The sequence below is a fragment of the Somniosus microcephalus genome, unplaced genomic scaffold (assembly GCF_052327205.1).
Source record: "Somniosus microcephalus isolate GS21.2 unplaced genomic scaffold, FLI_Smic_1.0 unresolved_chr7, whole genome shotgun sequence".
In the NCBI taxonomy this organism is placed as follows: domain Eukaryota; kingdom Metazoa; phylum Chordata; class Chondrichthyes; order Squaliformes; family Somniosidae; genus Somniosus; species Somniosus microcephalus.
The window spans coordinates 5707956-5727866 of NW_028225185.1; the positions used below are offsets into that span (position 1 = coordinate 5707956).

Sequence of the window (19911 nt, forward strand, 5' to 3'; positions counted from 1 at the left end):
AAAACAGAGATAGACAGTTTCCTAGCTGATAAGGGAATTAGGGGTTACGGGGAGCGGGCAGGGAGGTGGACGTGAGTCTGGGTTTGGATCGGCCATGGTCCTGTTGAGTGGCGGAGCAGGCCCGAGGGGCCGTGTGGCCTACTCCTGCTCCTACTTCTTATGTTCTTATGTTCCCACCCCCCGCCCGCCCGCCGCAGCCCAAACTCCCTTCCATAGCTTGGGGGCACTGAAGCAAATTGTCTGAGCCCTCTCCCGTCCTGTCCTCCATGCTCTGTGTGACTCAGTGCCACACCGGGAAGTGGATTTTTAAAAAAAATGAAAGATCTTGCGTTTCTCCAGCACCTTTCACGAGTTCAAGACATCCCAAAGCCCTTCACAGCCAATGACGTACCTTTTGAAGTGTGCTCACTGTTCTAATGTAGGAATCAGTCACCTGAGGTTGGTTGAGTCTCAGATGGGAAAGCCAGTGATTCAGAAAATCAAATGGTATGTTGGCCTTCATTGCAAGAGGATTTGAGTACAGGAGCAAGGATGTCTTGCTACAGTACTTACAACAGGATGTAACTGGTAGAGTAGATAAGGGAGAACCAGTAGATGTGGTGTATTTGGATTTTCAGAAGGCCTTTGATAAAGTCCCACATAAGAGGTTCGTGTGCAAAATTAAAGCACATGGGATTGGGGGTAATATACTGGCATGGATTGAAAATTGGTTAACAGACAGGAAACAGAGAGTAGGAATAAATGGGTCTTTTTCGGGGTGGCAGGTGGTGACTAGTGGGGTATCGCAGGGATCAGTGCTTGGGCCCCAGCTATTCACAATATATATCAATGATATGGACGAGGGAACCAAATGTAATATTTCCAAGTTTGCTGACGACACGAAACTAGGTGGGATTGTGAGTTGTGAGGAGGATGCAAAGAGGCTTCAAGGCGATTTAGACAAGTTGAGTGAGTGGGCAAATACATGGCAGATGCAGTATAACGTGGATAACTGTGAAGTTATCCACTTCGGTAGGAAAAACAGAAAGGTAAATATTATTTAAATGGTCGTCGTTGTACGTGTCTTCACATTGTTCCCTTTGGGGAACTGTATGAAGTATTTCTGGCCGCGATTAACGCTCCTTCCGTGACCGTAACCATCTTCGTACCAGCCATTCGGATGGTTAGTCCTATGGCGGGAGGGTTTTACGGGCTCCCACAACCCATACGAGGGGGGGGCCACCCACACCCACGGACGCAAGTATCCCGCTGGATGTCAACCCAGAATTTAGAGCCGGAGCTCCGACTCCACTTGCCGGGACTGTCTGGAGCGGGGTTCGAAACCCTACGCCTTCTGGCCCAGCGGCGGGGATGCTACCGCTACGCCAAAGGCCCACTCCCATTTAAATGGTGATAGATTGGGAAATGTTGATGTACAAAAGGACCTGGGTGTCCTTGTACACTAGTCACTGAAAGCAAACATGCAGGTGCAGCAAGCAGTTAGGAAGGCAAATGGTATGTTGGCCTTCATTGCAAGAGGATTTGAGTACAGGAGCAAGGATGTCTTACTACAGTTATACAGGGCCTTGGTGAGACCACACCTGGAGTACTGTGTGCAGTTTTGGTCTCCTTACCTAAGAAAGGATATACTTGCCATGGAGGGAGTGCAGCGAAGGTTCACCAGACTGATTCCTGGGATGGCAGGACTGTCGTATGAGGAGAGATTGGGTCGACTAGGCCTGTATTCACTAGAGTTTAGAAGAATGAGAGGGGGATCTCATTGAAACGTATAAAATTCTGACAGGGCTAGACAGACTGGATACAGGGAGGATGTTTCCCCTGGCTGGGGGGGGGGTTCTAGAACGAGGGGTCACAGTCTCAGGATATGGGGTAGGACATTTAGGACTGAGATGAGGAGAAATGTCTTCACTCAGAGGGTGGTGAACCTGTGGAATTCTCTACCACAGAAGGCTGTGGAGGCCAATTCATTAAATATATTCAAGAAGGAGATCGATAGATTTCTAGACACAAAAGGCATCAAGGGGTATGGGGAGAGCGCGGGAATATGGTATTGAGATAGAGGATCAGCCATGATCATATTGAATGGCGGAACAGGCTCGAAGGGCTGAAAGGGCCTCCTCCTGTTCCTGTGTAACAGGCTCGAGGGCCTGAATGGGTCTCCTTCTGTTCCTAATGTAACAGGCTCGAGGATCTGAATGGGCCTCCTCCTGTTCCTGTGTAACAGGCTCGAGGGGGCTGAATGGGCCTCCTCCTGTTCCCGTGTAATAGGCTCGAGGGGCTGAATGGCCTCCTTCTGTTCCTGTGTAACAGGCTCGAAGGGCTGAAAGGGCCTCCTTCTGTTCCTGTGTAACAATTTCGAGGGGCTGAATGGGACTCCTCCTGTTCCTGTGTAACAGGCTCGAGGGGCTGAATGGGACTCCTCCTGTTCCTGTGTAACAGGCTCGAGGGGCTGAATGGCCTCTTCCTGTTCCTGTGTAACAGGTTTGAGGGGCTGAATGGCCTCCTCCTGTTCCTGTGTAACAATTTCGAGGGGCTGAATGGCCTCCTCCTGTTCCTGTGTAACAATTTCGAGGGGCTGAATGGGACTCCTCCTGTTCCTGTGTAACAGGCTCGAAGGGCTGAATGGGCCTCCTCCTGTTCCCGTGTAATAGGCTCGAGGGGCTGAATGGCCTCCTTCTGTTCCTGTGTAACAGGCTCAAGGGACCTGAATGGCCTCCTCCTGTTCCTGTGTAACAGGCTCGAGGGCTGAATGGCCTCCTCCTGTTCCTGTGTAACAGGCTTGAGGGGCTGAATGGCCTCCTCCTGTTCCTGTGTAACAATTTCGAGGGGCTGAATGGCCTCCTCCTGTTCCTGTGTAACAGGCTCAAGGGACCTGAATGGCCTCCTCCTGTTCCTGTGTAACAGGCTCGAGGGGCTGAATGGGCCTCCTCCTGTTCCTGTGTAACAGGTTTGAGGGGCTGAATGGCCTCCTCCTGTTCCTGTGTAACAGGCTCGAGGGGCTGAATGGCTTCCTCCTGTTCCTGTGTAACAATTTCGAGGGGCTGAATGTCCTCCTCCTGTTCCTGTGTAACAGGCTCGAGGGGCTGTATGGGCCTCCTCCTGTTCCTGTGTAACAGGCTCGAGGGGCTGAATGGGCCTCCTCCTTTTCCTGTGTAACAGGCTCGAGGGGCTGAATGGCCTCCTCCTGTTCCTGTGTAACAGGCTTGAGGGGCTGAATGGCCTCCTCCTGTTCCTGTGTAACAGGCTCGAGGGGCTGAATGGCCTCCTCCTGTTCCTGTGTAACAGGCTCGAGCGGCTGAATGGGCCTCCTCCTGTTCCTGTGTAACAAGCTCGAGGGGCTGAATGGCCTCCTCCTGTTCCTGTGTAACAGGCTCGAGGGGCTGAATGGCCTCCTCCTGTTCCTGTGTAACAGGCTCGAGCGGCTGAATGGGCCTCCTCCTGTTCCTGTGTAACAGGCTCGAGGGGCTGAATGGGCCTCCTCCTGTTCCTGTGTAACAGGCTCGAGGGGCTGAATGGCCTCCTCCTGTTCCTGTGTAACAGGCTCGAGGGGGCTGAATGGGCCTCCTCCTGTTCCTGTGTAACAGGCTCGAGGGGCTGAGTGGCCTCCTTCTGTTTCTCTGTAACAGTGAAACTTGAATAAGCTTTCAAGGGCAATTTTAACTTACCCTACAATCCAGATTCCGAGTGGAACTCTGGGGGCTGAAACACCACTGTGGGGGGGGGGGGGGGGTGGTTTCCACTGACCTTGCGCCCGAGAGCAGCAGTACCCTGGTGCAGTTTCAGCACCACCCCAGCCCCCCATGCATGCAAAGGAGCTGCTGGGGGGAGGGGGGTAACCGGATGGTGCAGGGGGTTAACAGAGTTACAAAACAGCCAATCCAGCGAGCCTGTCCCCATTCCACAACCCTTCCTTCCCCCAACACAGTCACGCAATCTCCTGGGAGAGTCCAAAAACAACACTTTGCATTTGTACAGTGCCCTTAACGTAGAAAGACCTCCCAAGGTTCGAAATCAGTGGTGTAATCAGGCAAACTTTGACACCGAGCCACATGAAACTATATAGGGACAGGTGACCAAAAGCTTGGTCAAAGAGGTCGGTTTTACGCAGCATCTTAAAAGAGGACAGAGAGGGACAGGCGGAGAGGCTCAGGGAGTAAATTCCAGAGCTTAGGGCCCCGGGCAGCTGAAGGCACGGCCGCCATAGTGCCTGTGCAACTTTAACCCAGGATCAATCACTATGCTCAGGAAAGGAAGAGAGAAGTTTAAGGAATTATTAAAGCATTTGACGTCATTACCAAGCAGGGGAGATAAATCCTCAGTTTAATATTTCATGTATAAAATGAATTTGATGCAGAGTAAGGGATCATCTATAATTCTCAGCGTCTGTGCGTGTGTGTGCGAGAGACAGCTGGCTCCGAACCTCTGTAATTTTGTGAGTGGTTTTAGGCAGACCGAGCTGCTCCGAGTGTGGGTTCAGTTTATGGGGTGAGGGGTTCTTTTTGGCAGTTTTACTCCTCGCCTCTCGTAAAAACACTGACTCTCACTGGGGTACGGGTTCCACAGACACTGGCTCTCACTGGGGTACGGGTTCCACACACACTGACTCTCACTGGGGTACGGGTTCCACACACACTGACTCTCACTGGGGTACGGGTTCCACAGACACTGACTCTCACTGGGGTACGGGTTCCACACACACTGACTCTCACTGGGGTACGGGTTCCACACACACTGACTCTCACTGGGGTACGGGTTCCACAGACACTGACTCTCACTGGGGTACGGGTTCCACACACACTGACTCTCACTGGGGTACGGGTTCCACACACACTGACTCTCACTGGGGTACGGGTTCCACACACACTGACTCTCACTGGGGTACGGGTTCCACAGACACTGACTCACACTGGGGTACGGGTTCCACACACACTGACTCTCACTGGGGTACGGGTTCCACACACACTGACTCTCACTGGGGTACGGGTTCCACACACACTGACTCTCACTGGGGTACGGGTTCCACAGACACTGACTCTCACTGGGGTACGGGTTCCACACACACTGACTCTCACTGGGGTACGGGTTCCACACACACTGACTCTCACTGGGGTACGGGTTCCACACACACTGACTCTCACTGCGGTACGGGTTCCACACACACTGACTCTCACTGGGGTACAGGTTCCACACACTGACTCTCACTGGGGTACGGGTTCCACACACACTGACTCTCACTGGGGTACGGGTTCCACACACACTGACTCTCACTGGGGTATGGGTTCCACACACACTGACTCTCACTGGGGTACGGGTTCCACAGACACTGACTCTCACTGGGGTACGGGTTCCTCAGGCACTGACTCTCACTGGGGTACGGGTTCCACACACACTGACTCTCACTGGGGTACGGGTTCCACAGGCACTGACTCTCACTGGGGTACGGGTTCCACAGGCACTGACTCTCACTGGGGTACAGGTTCCACACACACTGACTCTCACTGGGGTACGGGTTCCACACACACTGACTCTCACTGCGGTACGGGTTCCACAGACACTGACTCTCACTGGGGTACGGGTTCCACAGACACTGACTCTCACTGGGGTACGGGTTCCACACACACTGACTCTCACTGGGGTACGGGTTCCACACACACTGACTCTCACTGGCGTACGGGTTCCACACACACTGACTCTCACTGGGGTACGGGTTCCACAGACACTGACTCTCACTGGGGTACGGGTTCCACAGGCACTGACTCTCAGTGGGGTACGGGTTCCACACACACTGACTCTCACTGCGGTACGGGTTCCACACACACTGACTCTCACTGGGGTACGGGTTCCACACACTGACTCTCACTGGGGTACGGGTTCCACAGACACTGACTCTCACTGGGGTACGGGTTCCACACACACTGACTCTCACTGGGGTACGGGTTCCACAGACACTGACTCTCACTGGGGTACGGGTTCCACAGGCACTGACTCTCAGTGGGGTACAGGTTCCACACACACTGACTCTCACTGGGGTACGGGTACCACAGGCACTGACTCTCACTGGGGTACGGGTTCCACACACACTGACTCTCACTGGGGTACGGGTTCCACACACACTGACTCTCACTGGGGTACGGGTTCCACAGACACTGACTCTCACTGGGGTACGGGTTCCACACACACTGACTCTCACTGAGGTACGGGTCCCACACACACTGACTCTCACTGGGGTATGGGTTCCACACACACTGACTCTCACTCGGGTACGGGTTCCACACACACTGACTCTCACTGGGGTACGGGTTCCACACACACTGACTCTCACTGGGGTACGGGTTTCACACACACTGACTCTCACTGGGGTATGGGTTCCACACACACTGACCCTCACTGGGGTACAGGTTCCACACACACTGACTCTCATTGGGGTACGGGTTCCTCAGACACTGACTCTCATTGGGGTATGGGTTCCACACACACTGACTCTCACTGGGGTACAGTTCCACACACACTGACTCTCACTGGGGTACGGGTTCCACACACAGACTCTCACTGGGGTACGGGTTCCACAGACACTGACTCTCACTGGGGTACAGTTCCACACACACTGACTCTCACTGGGGTACGGGTTCCACAGACACTGACTCTCACTGGGGTACGGGTTCCACACACAGACTCTCACTGGGGTACGGGTTCCACAGACACTGACTCTCACTGGGGTACAGTTCCACACACACTGACTCTCACTGGGGTACGGGTTCCACAGACACTGACTCTCACTGGGGTATGGGTTCCACAGACACTGACTCTCACTGGGGTACGGGTTCCACACACAGACTCTCACTGGGGTACGGGTTCCACAGACACTGACTCTCACTGGGGTACAGTTCCACACACACTGACTCTCACTGGGGTACGGGTTCCACAGACACTGACTCTCACTGGGGTACGGGTTCCACAGACACTGACTCTCACTGGGGTACGGGTTCCTCAAACACTGACTCTCACTGGGGTACGGGTTCCTCACACACTGACTCTCACTGGGGTACGGGTTCCACAGACACTGACTCTCACTGGGGTACGGGTTCCACACACACTGACTCTCACTGGGGTATGGGTTCCACAGACACTGACTCTCACTGGGGTACGGGTTCCACACACACTGACTCTCACTGGGGTACGGGTTCCACAGACACTGACTCTCACTGGGGTACGGGTTCCTCAAACACTGACTATCACTGGGGTATGGGTTCCTCAGACATTTACTCTCACTGGGCTACGGGTTCCACACACACTGACTCTCACTGGGGTACGGGTTCCACAGACACCGACTCTCACTGGGGTATGGGCTTCCACGGGCACTGACTCTCACTGGGGTACAGGTTCCACACACACTGACTCTCACTGGGGTACGGGTTCCACGGGCACCGACTCTCACTGGGGTACGGGTTCCACACACACTGACTCTCACTGGGGTATGGGTTCCACGGGCACTGACTCTCACTGGGGGCACTGGATAGTGTTCAGGAGCGGGAACCCTGGCTGATTGCACCACTCCCCATCTCAGAGGCGCTGAGCCCAAACCTGGCGAGCTCACTGCTAACCCATCTGTGGGGCTCAGTACCACGCTTGAAACAGTTTTGACCCACCACGCCTTCACTCAGTTACACCACGTGATGAAGCAGCACAGTCGGAGATTGATTTCGCCCGTCATGTGACTGCGACGGTCCCTCAATGCAATCTGTAACTTGTGTCGGGACCTGAGTTAGTGCAGATGGGCATCAACAAGGGAATTATCTGAATGATTTAAAACCGGTTGTTGAAAATCTTGTACAATCTGTCAGTGAATTATCAAGGATATTGTCGCACACACTGTGTGACTGATAGTAGCCCCCTCAGGGATTGGCAATGAGACCGTTCTGACTGATTCTTTGGACACACTGTCTGAGCAGTTTATAATCCCACTCGGAGAACTTAACCTGTCTACAATTTATTTTCATTCCTTCCCTTCTTTGGCCCTTCCCATCACTTACCGATCACTGGGAGAGGCAGCAGGCAATGTCTTCAAAAACATCTGCTGCTCACTTCTTTCTCCCTCTCAACCGCGCTCTCTCTCTTTCTCTTCTTTCTGTCTGGCTCTCTTTCTCTCCCTCTTTTTCTCCTCTTTCTCCTCTGCCCTTTTACCATTTTCTCTCATTCTCTCTTCATCCTCTTTATCTCTGTCTGTTTATTGCCTCGGTGTTTCTATTTCTCTTGCTCTTTCACGCTCTGTCTCTCTCTTCCTCCTTTCTCTCTGTCTGACTCGCTCTTCCTCCTCTGTCTCCATTGCTCTCTCTCACTCCCTCTTCTCTCTCTCTTCCTCCATTCTTGTGCATTCTCTATCTTTTTTCCTCTGTTTCTCTCTGTCTGTCTGTCTCTCCCCCACTCTTTCTATCCCTCCTACTTTGTTTCTCTCTCCCCCTCCTGTCTTTCTCTCTGTCTCTTTCTCTCTCTCTCTCTCTAACCCCTTTCTCTTTCACTGTCCTGCTCCCCTCTTTTCCTTCACGCGTTGTGAAATTACCATATTGCACGGCAGTGGGTTGGAGGTGTGTCTGTTTGAATTTGGGGTCTGAACTGGGAACCTTTTAGAGGGCCAGTGGAGACCTTGGGGGAAAAATTCAGTTGCTTTGCACCTCCCGTTAGCGCCCGGGCGCGGCGATGTCTGCGCCTCTCGCGAAATTGACCAGACATTTTGCGGCAGCGCTAAACACGACCGCCACGATCTCCTGCGCCTGCAGATCGTGACGTCAGTCGAGCGTGCAACGCCCCGGACCGGATATTGAGTGGCGCCCCCCTGCCTTTCCGCCTGCTGCTAGTAACGACAGGTTGAGGGGAGTTTCTGTGGCCGAGACCGAGACTCCAAGATGGTATGTTGCCTCCCTGGTGCAAGGGTCAAGGATGTCTCGGAGCGGGTGCAGAGCATTCTGAAGAGGGAGGGGGATCAGCCAGTTGTCGTGGTACATGTAGGTACCAACGATGTAGGTAAAAAGAGGGAGGAGGTCCTACAAGCTGAATTTAGGGAGTTAGGAGCTAAATTGAAAAGTAGGACCTCAAAGGTAGTAATCTCTGGATTGCTACCAGTGCCACGAGCTAATAAGTTTAGAGAGAGTAAGATAGATAAGCTAAATACGTGGCTTGAGCAGTGGTGCAAGGGAGAGGGATTTAAATTCTTGAGGCATTGGAACCAGTTCTTGGGGAGGAGTGACCTGTACCAAGGGGACGGTCTACACCTGAACTGTGAGGGAGCCGATGTCCTCGGGGTAATATTTTCTAGGGCGGTTCGGGAGGATTTAAACTAATTTGGCAGGGGGATGGGAACCTAGGTAGTGGAAAAGAGTGAAGTCATATGAAGTCAGAAATAGATGGTAGAAAGGTGAGAAGCAATAAGCAAAGGAGAGAAACACAAAGGGCCAAACTAATTCATAATGAGAGTGTGAAAAAAGCAAGCCTGAAGGCTTTGTATCTTAATGCTAGAAGCATTAGGAACAAGGTGGATGAATTAGTTGTGGAAATAGAGGTAAACAAGTATGATTTGATTGGGATTACAGAAACGTGGCTGCAGGGTGGGCAAGGCTGGGAACTTAACATCCAGGGATATACAATATTTAGGAAGGATCGGCAAAAAGGTAGGGGAGGTGGGGTAGCATTGCTGGTAAAGGAGGGGATTAATGCAATGGAAAGGAAGGATATTAACTCGGATGAAACGGAATCTGTATGGGTAGAAATGAGAAATAGCAAGGGGAGGAAAACGTTAGTGGGTGTGATATATAGGCCTCCAAATAGTAATATGGAGGTGAGGGAAGGCATAAAAAGGGAAATTAGAGAAGCGTGCGATAAGAGCACAGCTGTCATCATGGGTGACTTTAATTTACATATTGATTGGACTACCCAAATTAGTAAAAATTCTGAGGAGGAGGAATTCCTGGAATGTTTTCGGGACGGTTATCTGGACCAATATGTCGAGGAGCCGACTCGAGATCAGGCCATTTTAGACTGGGTATTGTGCAATGAGAAGGGACTTATCAGCAATCTTCTTGTACGAGGCCCCTTGGGTCAGAGCGATCATAATATGATCGAGCTCTCAGTCGAGATGGAGAGTGAGGAAATTGAATCAGAGACTAAGGTCCAGAACTTAAATAAAGGGAATTACGAGGGTATGAGACGGGAATTGGGTAAGATTGATTGGGTGGTGTTTCTGGGGGGATTGACAGTGGATAGACAATGGCAAGCATTCAAAGATAGAATGGAAGAATTCCAGAACATGTTTATACCGGTTTGGCATAAAAATAAACCTAAAAAGGTGACTCAACCGTGGATAACGAGGGAAATTAGGGACAGCATAAAATCAAAAAAAAGGGCATATCAACTGGCAAAAAAAAGCACCAGACCGGAAGATTGGGGGCAGTACAGGATACAGCAAAAGAGGACAAAGGGATTAATCAGGAAGGGGAAAATAGAATACGAAAGTAAACTTGCAGCAAACATAAAGACAGACTGCAAAAGCTTTTATCGGTATATCAGGAGGAAAAGACTGGTAAAATCCCAAGTCGGTCCCTTGCAGTCCGATTCGGGAGAATATATAATGGAGAATAAGGAAATGGCAGACCAATTAAACTCATACTTTGGTTCTGTATTCACAAAGGAGGACACAAATAACCTCCCAGGAATATCGGCAAACATAGGGACTAATGAGAGGGAGGAGCTGACAGAAATTAGTATCTCTAGGGATATGGTGTTGGGTAAGTTGAGGGGACTGAAGGCCGACAAATCCCCGGGGCCTGATAAACTACATCCTAGGGTACTTAAGGAGGTGGCCCTGGAGATAGCAGATGCTCTAAGGATCATCTTCCGGAACTCCATTGACTCGGGAACAGTACCCGTGGATTGGAGGGTAGCTAATGTTACCCCAATATTTAAAAAGGGGGGTAGAGAGAAAGCAGGGAATTATAGACCAGTAAGCCTTACATCGGTTGTGGGCAAAATGCTAGAGTCCATTATTAAGGATAAAATAGCGGAGCACTTGACAAATGGGGAAAGGATCGGACAGAGTCAACATGGATTTACAAAGGGTAAATCGTGTTTGACTAATCTGCTGGAATTTTTTGAGGAAGTAACTGGTAAAATAGATGGGGGAGAGCCAGTGGATGTGGTGTACCTTGACTTCCAGAAAGCCTTCGATAAGGTTCCACACAAAAGATTATCATGCAAAATTAAGGCTCATGGAATTGGGGGCAAAGTATTAACGTGGATAGAGAACTGGCTGGCGGATAGAAAACAGAGAGTTGGAATAAACGGCTCGTTTTCGGAGTGGCAGGCAGTGACCAGCGGGGTGCCGCAAGGATCTGTCCTGGGACCCCAGCTGTTCACAATATATATAAATGATCTGGATCAGGGAATTGGATGCAATATTTCCAAATTCGCTGACGACACTAAACTAGGAGGAGGGGTGGGCTCTGATGAGGATGTCAGGAGGCTACAGTGCGATTTGGACAGGTTGGGGGAATGGGCGGATACGTGGCAGATGCACTATAATGTGGATAAATGCGAGGTTATCCACTTTGGGGGTAAAAACAGGAGGGTAGATTATTATCTAAATGGCAATAGATTGGGAGATGGGGAAGTGCAGAGGGACCTGGGTGTTCTTGTGCACCAGTCACTGAAGGAGAGCATGCAGGTGCAACAGGCGATTAAGAGGGCAAATGGTATGTTGGCCTTCATATCAAGGGGGTTCGAGTATAGGAATAGGGATACCTTACTACAGCTGTACAAGGTGCTGGTGAGACCGCATCTGGAGTATTGTGTACAGTTTTGGTCGCCCCATCTGCGGAAGGATGTTCTTGCCATGGAAAGAGTGCAACGGCGATTCACCAGGCTGATACCTGGAATGGCGGGAATGACCTACGAAGAGAGATTAAATAGTTTGGGCTTGTACTCACTGGAGTTTAGAAGATTGAGAGGGGATCTCATCGAAACATATAAAATTATGGCAGGCCTGGACAGGCTGAATTCAGAGAGAATGTTTCCAATGGCAGGGGAGCACAGAACCAGGGGCCACAGTCTAAAAATAGCGGGCAAATCATTTAAAACAGAGATGAGGAAGAATTTCTTCACTCAAAGAGTGGTGAGCCTGTGGAATTCCCTGCCACAGAGGGCTGTGAAGGCTAATTCAATAAATATTTTCAAGAGAGAATTGGATATATTTCTGAAGGCTAAGGGGATTAAGGGTTACGGAGAAAAGGCGGGGACGGGGTACTGAACTGGTAAGATCAGCTATGATCTCAGACGAAGATCAGCCATGATCTCATTGAATGGCGGAGCAGGCTCGAAGGGCCGAATGGCCTACTCCTGTTCCTATCTCTATGTTTCTATGTTTCTATGTTTTGCAGTCGGGAAGGGACTAGGGGAGCGCTATTTAAAGGCGACCACTTCCTGCCTTTTTTTGTCGGTGGCATTTTTGCTCCACGCATTCTGAGAGAGAGAGAGAGAGAGAGAGAGAGAGAGAGAGAGAGAGAGAGAGAGAGAGAGAGAGAGACTTCTGGAGAGATTCAACGCTGTGTGAAGGAGTTTTGGGGACTGAGCAGCACTTTGCAGGTTCATTTTGATTTACCCTTCCTTGTATCGATTTAGAAGAGACTGTGGGGGCTGCACTCTGGGCTCTTTCCCTGGGCCTCTCCATTGTTCTTTACAGCAGATTTGATGTACAGGTCTCTCCAGGCCAAGATTCAAGGCTGCAATGAGCAGGGTGTGGATGGAGAGCAAGATCGACCCTCCCCTTTAAGAACTGGCCGGCACCAGTGTGTCTGTGTTCCATCGCTGACTGACATCACATGAGCTTCGCCAGCGCTCTGAGGTTGCGCCTCGCTCCTCGGCGTTAGCGCCTTAAGACAGGTGTGTAGCGCCTGATTTAGCGCTCCAATCGCCTCCAGGGGCGATAGAAGCCAAGTTTGCAGTCGGAGGCGATAATTAGCGCCAGGCGCTAATCTTTGCGCCCGGCCGATAATTGCGCCCCAAATGGGGCGAGACCGAATTTCTCTCCCCTTGACTTATCTCTGGTGCGTCTCCTGTTTTCTAGTGTTTACTCTCCAGGACAAGAGTTTGGTTTACTTTCAAGAATAAGCAGCTTGTTCAAAAATAATTAATCTCCCCTTTGCTTTTTTTCCCCCCTTCCCTTTCTGGGTCTTCCCCTCTCTTTCCTTGTTTGTGTGCATGTGTGCCTCTTGCTCTGTTCCTGTCTGTCTTTGTTTTTCTCTCTCTGTTCATTTGTCACATTCTCTCTCTGTTTATACGTTGCCCTCTTTGCCTTTGTGTCTCCCTGTTTACATGTCTCTTTCTCCTTCTCTCTTTCTTTCGATCTGTCGCTCTCTCTCTTTCTCGCTCTCTATCCATTGGACACCCTCTCTGCCTGTGTCTCCCTTTATCTATCTGTTTGTGTATATGGTTCTCTATTTCTCCATCTCTCTCTGTGTGTCTCTCTCTTTCTGTCTCTCTCTATCCATTTGTCACTCTCTCTCTCGTTAATGTGTTGCCCTCTCTGCCTTTGTGTGTGTGTGTCTGTGTGTGCACATATTTCTCTTTCCCTCCCTCTCCTTCTCTTTCTGTTTGTGTGCGTCTCATTCTCTCGCTCTCTCTCCCATCCCTTCCCCCCTCCCCAAGGGTGCAGGATGTACAGCTCTGGTGGTAGCTGTCGTTGCTAGGAAACTAGAACTAACCAAAGCCGAGAAACATGTCCATAACTTCATGATGGATACACAGCTCACCAAGCGGGTAAGGAGACCAAGCTCCAGTAACCTCTGTCAGCGTAAGTCACATGTCAGCACATACAGCGGTACTGCGCTGAGCCGGTCAATCTGTGGCTATCACATCCGTGGACTGGAGCCAGCGAGCGAGTGAGTTGACAGGAGTGGACAAGCATCGTCAGCGAGTGATGTCGGCGTGACGGGCGCTGACGTAATAAAACTCACTACGCACTTGGTTCGAGTATAAAGCAAGGCTTTAATCAACTTGTTTCAGAACACGGAGGTCTAATTGTACTTCACTAGTTCCTGTCTTACAAAATGTCCCTGTGCAAGCTGGGCCCACGCCCGAGTATTTATACTCCTTGGACGGCGCCATCAGCTGGCTGTCCAGTGTTATTTCAAGAGTAGTTTCTTTATGATGATGAGATTTAGAATGGGCGCTATTCCTCCCGCTATTCCCTGCATCACAAAGCCTGGACAGAATGATCCCCAGCGTCTCCCTGTTGCTATTCTTTGGGGGCAAAATTGGGTCGCGCTCTGAAAAAGTTCGCGCCCCCGCGCCCGAAATTCACTGGTAGCGCCCCAAGAGGGAGGCGGGGTGCTACTGGAAGTGTCCCGCCTTCCTCTTGGGGCGCTGCCAGTGAATATCTAAAGGGGAAGTGGCCTAGCGCAGCATGACCCGGGGCCCAGCTGGGCCACCAGGGATCGGAGTGCTGGCAAAAGAGCCCGGCACTCACGGAGCACAGCCGGCACGCCGCGTGGGGGGCTGCACAGGAGGCCGGGGGCAAGTGCTGGCAGGCAGCCAGCAACAAAAATGGCCGCCCGGCACCTCCCCTTTAAATTGCGCCACCCCGGCCGCAGGTAGGCTCCCACCCCGACCCCGTCGTACATCGCGTCCGGCGGTAAGTCAGGGGGCGCTACCGAAGATCGCGAGCGGGGCACAGTGCATGGCGATGACGTCATTGCCGGAGACGCAGCGCCGCGGGGCGCTAACGGTTACCGCCACCGCTAACCTCCCGCTGAATTTCGCGGGAGGCGTTAGCAGCGCCATGCCCGGGCGCTAGTTGCCTCCTCTTAGGGCGCTATAGGGAAGCGCAAATCAATCAAATCTTTCCCCCTTTATGTTTTAAGGACCTACCTTTTGTATATTTAATAAAATGTGTATTGAGTTCAGTATTTGCCCACCCGTGCTGGTCCGACTGCCCTCTGGGACTTCACCCCAAGTGACTGTTCTTCCAGCGCGAGTCCGGACAGGGAGCGTCGGCAGGCTGATCGACCGCAGGGGGCTTCGCAGCCAAGCCCCATCTTGCCTTCGCCCGATGCCGGCGCACTTCCCGCAGCAGGGGTCACGGGACAGCAATCAGGAGCAGCGACCCCGCCTAGCCCAGTAACATCGAGGTGTCTATATCCCCCCCCCCCCGCCCCCTGCCGGATGGGCCTCAGCAGATGCGTAACTGGGTGATGGTCCTTATCCTGCCTGGGAGACGGGAAACACCTGGGAATCTTGGCCAATTATCGGCTGGGCCAGGGAGAGGAATCCTTCTCCCGTCCTTGGACCTGCCAGAGTGCTGTCAAAACAGGATATCTGCCAGAGTGTGGGGGCGTCTGACAAGGTCCTGCAGACACGCTCGCAGCAGTCTGGAGTTTCCATACCTGTCTAAATCTACTGCTCGTCATCACAGGAGGGCAGAACCTCCTAGTGCCATTCAGCGGGTCCTGGGGATTCCCGGGCAGGCGGCCGCAGTGACCTCAAGTCCTCTCGTGAGACGCACATTATTCATTGGCTGAGACACGCGGCCCCAGGCCTCCGATCTAGGCCTCTGCTTTCAACCTGCCTGCCCAAGACAGGCAGAGGAAAGAAAGAAAGATCTCGCATTTCTCTGGCGCCTTACACCACCTCGCGACATCCCAAAGCGCTACCCAGCCAATGAAGTACCTTTGAAGTGTCGTCACTGTCGTAATGTAGGAGACACAGGATTTGCGCACAGCAAGCTCCCACAAACAGCAATGCGATAATGACCAGATAATCTGTTTTACTGATGTTGGATAGATATTTACCAGGACACCGGGAAGAACTCCCCCTGCTCTTCTTCGAATTAGTTCCGTGGGATCTTTTACGTCCACCTGAGAGAGCAGACGGGGTCTCGGTTTAACATCTCCCCTGATAAAGAGGTCTCGATGGTGAGACCCCCTCTGATAAAGAGGTCTCGATGGTGAGACTCCCTCTGATAAAGGGGTCTCGATGGTCAGACTCCCTCTGATAAAGAGGTCTCGATGGTTAGACTCCCTCTGATAAAGAGGTCTCGATGGTCAGACTCCCTCTGATAAAGAGGTCTCGATGGTCAGACTCCCTCTGATAAAGAGGTCTCGATGGACAGACTCCCTCTGATAAAGGGGTCTCGATGGTGAGACTCCCTCTGATAAAGAGGTCTCGATGGACAGACTCCCTCTGATAAAGGGGTCTCGATGGTGAGACTCCCTCTGATAAAGAGGTCTCGATGGTGAGACTCCCTCTGATAAAGAGGTCTCGATGGTCAGACTCCCTCTGATAAAGAGGTCCCGATGGTGAGACTCCCTCTGATAAAGGGGTCTCGATGGTGAGACTCCCTCTGATAAAGGGGTCTCGATGGTGAGACTCCCTCTGATAAAGGGGTCTCGATGGTGAGACTCCCTCTGATAAAGAGGTCTCGATGGTGAGACTCCCTCTGATAAAGAGGTCCCGATGGTGAGACTCCCTCTGATAAAGAGGTCTCGATGGTGAGACTCCCTCTGATAAAGGGGTCTCGATGGTGAGACTCCCTCTGATAAAGAGGTCTCGATGGTCAGACTCCCTCTGATAAAGAGGTCCCGATGGTGAGACTCCCTCTGATAAAGGGGTCTCGATGGTGAGACTCCCTCTGATAAAGAGGTCTCGATGGTGAGACTCCCTCTGATAAAGAGGTCCCGATGGTGAGACTCCCTCTGATAGAGGTCTCGATGGTGAGACTCCCTCTGATAAAGGGGTCTCGATGGTCAGACTCCCTCTGATAAAGAGGTCCCGATGGTGAGACTCCCTCTGATAAAGGGGTCTCGATGGTCAGACTCCCTCTGATAAAGAGGTCTCGATGGTGAGACTCCCTCTGATAAAGAGGTCTCGATGGACAGACTCCCTCTGATAAAGGGGTCTCGATTGTGAGACTCCCTCTGATAAAGGGGTCTCGATGGTCAGACTCCCTCTGATAAAGGGGTCTCGATGGTGAGACTCCCTCTGATAAAGAGGCCCCGATGGTGAGACTCCCTCTGATAAAGGGGTCTCGATGGTGAGACTCCCCCTGATAAAGGGGTCTCGATGGTCAGACTCCCTCTGATAAAGAGGTCTCGATGGTGAGACTCCCTCTGATAAAGGGGTCCCGATGGTCAGACTCCCTCTGATAAAGGGGTCTCGATGGTGAGACTCCCTCTGATAAAGAGGTCTCGATGGTCAGACTCCCTCTGATAAAGAGGTCCTGATGGAGAGACTCCCTCTGATAAAGGGGTCTCGATGGTCAGACTCCCTCTGATAAAGGGGTCTCGATGGTCAGACTCCCTCTGATAAAGAGGTCTCGATGGTCAGACTCCCTCTGATAAAGGGGTCTCGATGGTCAGACTCCCTCTGATAAAGGGGTCTCGATGGTGAGACTCCCTCTGATAAAGAGGTCTCGATGGTGAGACTCCCTCTGATAAAGAGGTCCTGATGGTGAGACTCCCTCTGATAAAGGAGTCTCGATGGTGAGACTCCCTCTGATAAAGGGGTCCCGATGGTCAGACTCCCTCTGATAAAGGGGTCTCGATGGTCAGACTCCCTCTGATAAAGAGGTCTCGATGGTGAGACTCCCTCTGATAAAGGGGTCTCGATGGTGAGACTCCCTCTGATAAAGAGGTCCTGATGGAGAGACTCCCTCTGATAAAGAGGTCTCGATGGTGAGACTCCCTCTGATAAAGAGGTCCTGATGGTGAGACTCCCTCTGATAAAGGGGTCTCGATGGTGAGACTCCCTCTGATAAAGAGGTCCTGATGGTGAGACTCCCTCTGATAAAGGGGTCTCGATGGTCAGACTCCCTCTGATAAAGGGGTCTCGATGGTGAGACTCCCTCTGATAAAGAGGTCTCGATGGTCAGACTCCCTCTGCTAAAGAGGTCTCGATGGTGAGACTCCCTCTGATAAAGGGGTCTCGATGGTGAGACTCCCTCTGATAAAGAGGTCCTGATGGTGAGACTCCCTCTGATAAAGAGGTCTCGATGGTGAGACTCCCTCTGATAAAGAGGTCCCAACGGTGAGACTCCCTCTGATAAAGAGGTCTCGATGGTGAGACTCCCTCTGATAAAGAGGTCCCGATGGTGAGACTCCCTCTGATAAAGAGGTCTCGATGGTGAGACTCCCTCTGATAAAGAGGTCTCGATGGTCAGACTCCCTCTGATAAAGGGGTCTCGATGGTGAGACTCCCTCTGATAAAGAGGTCCCAACGGTGAGACTCCCTCTGATAAAGAGGTCTCGATGGTGAGACTCCCTCTGATAAAGAGGTCCCGATGGTGAGACTCCCTCTGATAAAGAGGTCCCGATGGTGAGACTCCCTCTGATAAAAGGGTCTCGATGGTGAGACTCCCTCTGATAAAGAGGTCCCGATGGTGCGACTCACTCTGATAAAGAGGTCCCGATGGTGAGACTCCCTCTGATAAAGGGGTCTCGATGGTGAGACTCCCTCTGATAAAGAGGTCCCGATGGTGAGACTCCCTCTGATAAAGGGGTCCCGATGGTGCGACTCACTCTGATAAAGGGGTCCCGATGGTGAGACTCCCTCTGATAAAGGGGTCCCGATGGTGAGACTCCCTCTGATAAAGGGGTCCCGATGGTCAGACTACCTCTGATAAAGAGGTCTCGATGGTCAGACTCCCTCTGATAAAGAGGTCTCGATGGTGAGACTCCCTCTGATAAAGGGGTCTCGATGGTGAGACTCCCTCTGATAAAGGGGTCTCGATGGTGAAACTCCCTCTGATAAAGAGGTCCCGATGGTGAGACTCCCTCTGATAAAGAGGTCTCGATGGTGAGACTCCCTCTGATAAAGGGGTCCCGATGGTCAGACTCCCTCTGATAAAGGGGTCCTGATGGTGAGACTCCCTCTGATAAAGGGGTCCCGATGGTGCGACTCACTCTGATAAAGGGGTCCCGATGGTGAGACTCCCTCTGATAAAGGGGTCCCGATGGTGAGACTCCCTCTGATAAAGGGGTCCCGATGGTGCGACTCACTCTGATAAAGGGGTCCCGATGGTGAGACTCCCTCTGATAAAGAGGTCTCGATGGTGAGACTCCCTCTGATAAAGGGGTCTCGATGGTGAGACTCCCTCTGATACAGAGGTCTCGATGGTGAGACTCCCTCTGATAAAGAGGTCTCGATGGTCAGACTCCCTCTGATAAAGAGGTCTCGATGGTCAGACTCCCTCTGATAAAGAGGTCTCAATGGTGAGACTCCCTCTGATAAAGGGGTCTCGATGGTGAGACTCCCTCTGATAAAGAGGTCTCGATGGTGAAACTCCCTCTGATAAAGAGGTCCCGATGGTGAGACTCCCTCTGATAAAGAGGTCTCGATGGTGAGACTCCCTCTGATAAAGGGGTCCCGATGGTCAGACTCCCTCTGATAAAGGGGTCCCGATGGTGAGACTCCCTCTGATAAAGGGGTCCCGATGGTGAGACTCCCTCTGATAAAGAGGTCTCGATGGTGAGACTCCCTCTGATAAAGAGGTCCCAATGGTGAGACTCCCTCTGATAAAGGGGTCTCGATGGTCAGACTCCCTCTGATAAAGGGGTCTCGATGGTCAGACTCCCTCTGATAAAGGGGTCTCGATGGTCAGACTCCCTCTGATAAAGGGGTCTCGATGGTCAGACTACCTCTGATAAAGTGGTCTCGATGGTGAGACTCCCTCTGATAAAGGGGTCTCGATGGTGAGACTCCCTCTGACAAAGAGGTCCCAATGGTGAGACTCCCTCTGATAAAGAGGTCTCGATGGTGAGACTCCCTCTGATAAAGGGGTCTCGATGGTCAGACTCCCTCTGATAAAGAGGTCTCGATGGTCAGACTCCCTCTGATAAAGGGGTCTCGATGGTCAGACTCCCTCTGATAAAGAGG

The 19911-nt window shown here is 51.8% G+C and overlaps 1 protein-coding gene across 1 annotated transcript in view; it reads left to right on the forward strand.

Moving 5' to 3' along the window:
• Positions 1 to 19911, forward strand: part of LOC147086425 (small conductance calcium-activated potassium channel protein 3-like) — a 154452-nt gene that overhangs the window by 112310 nt on the left and 22231 nt on the right. The window contains exon 5 of the mRNA XM_085978530.1: positions 13690 to 13800. Coding sequence (XP_085834656.1) covers positions 13690 to 13800 — 111 coding nt within the window. The remainder of the gene's footprint in view (positions 1 to 13689; positions 13801 to 19911) is intronic.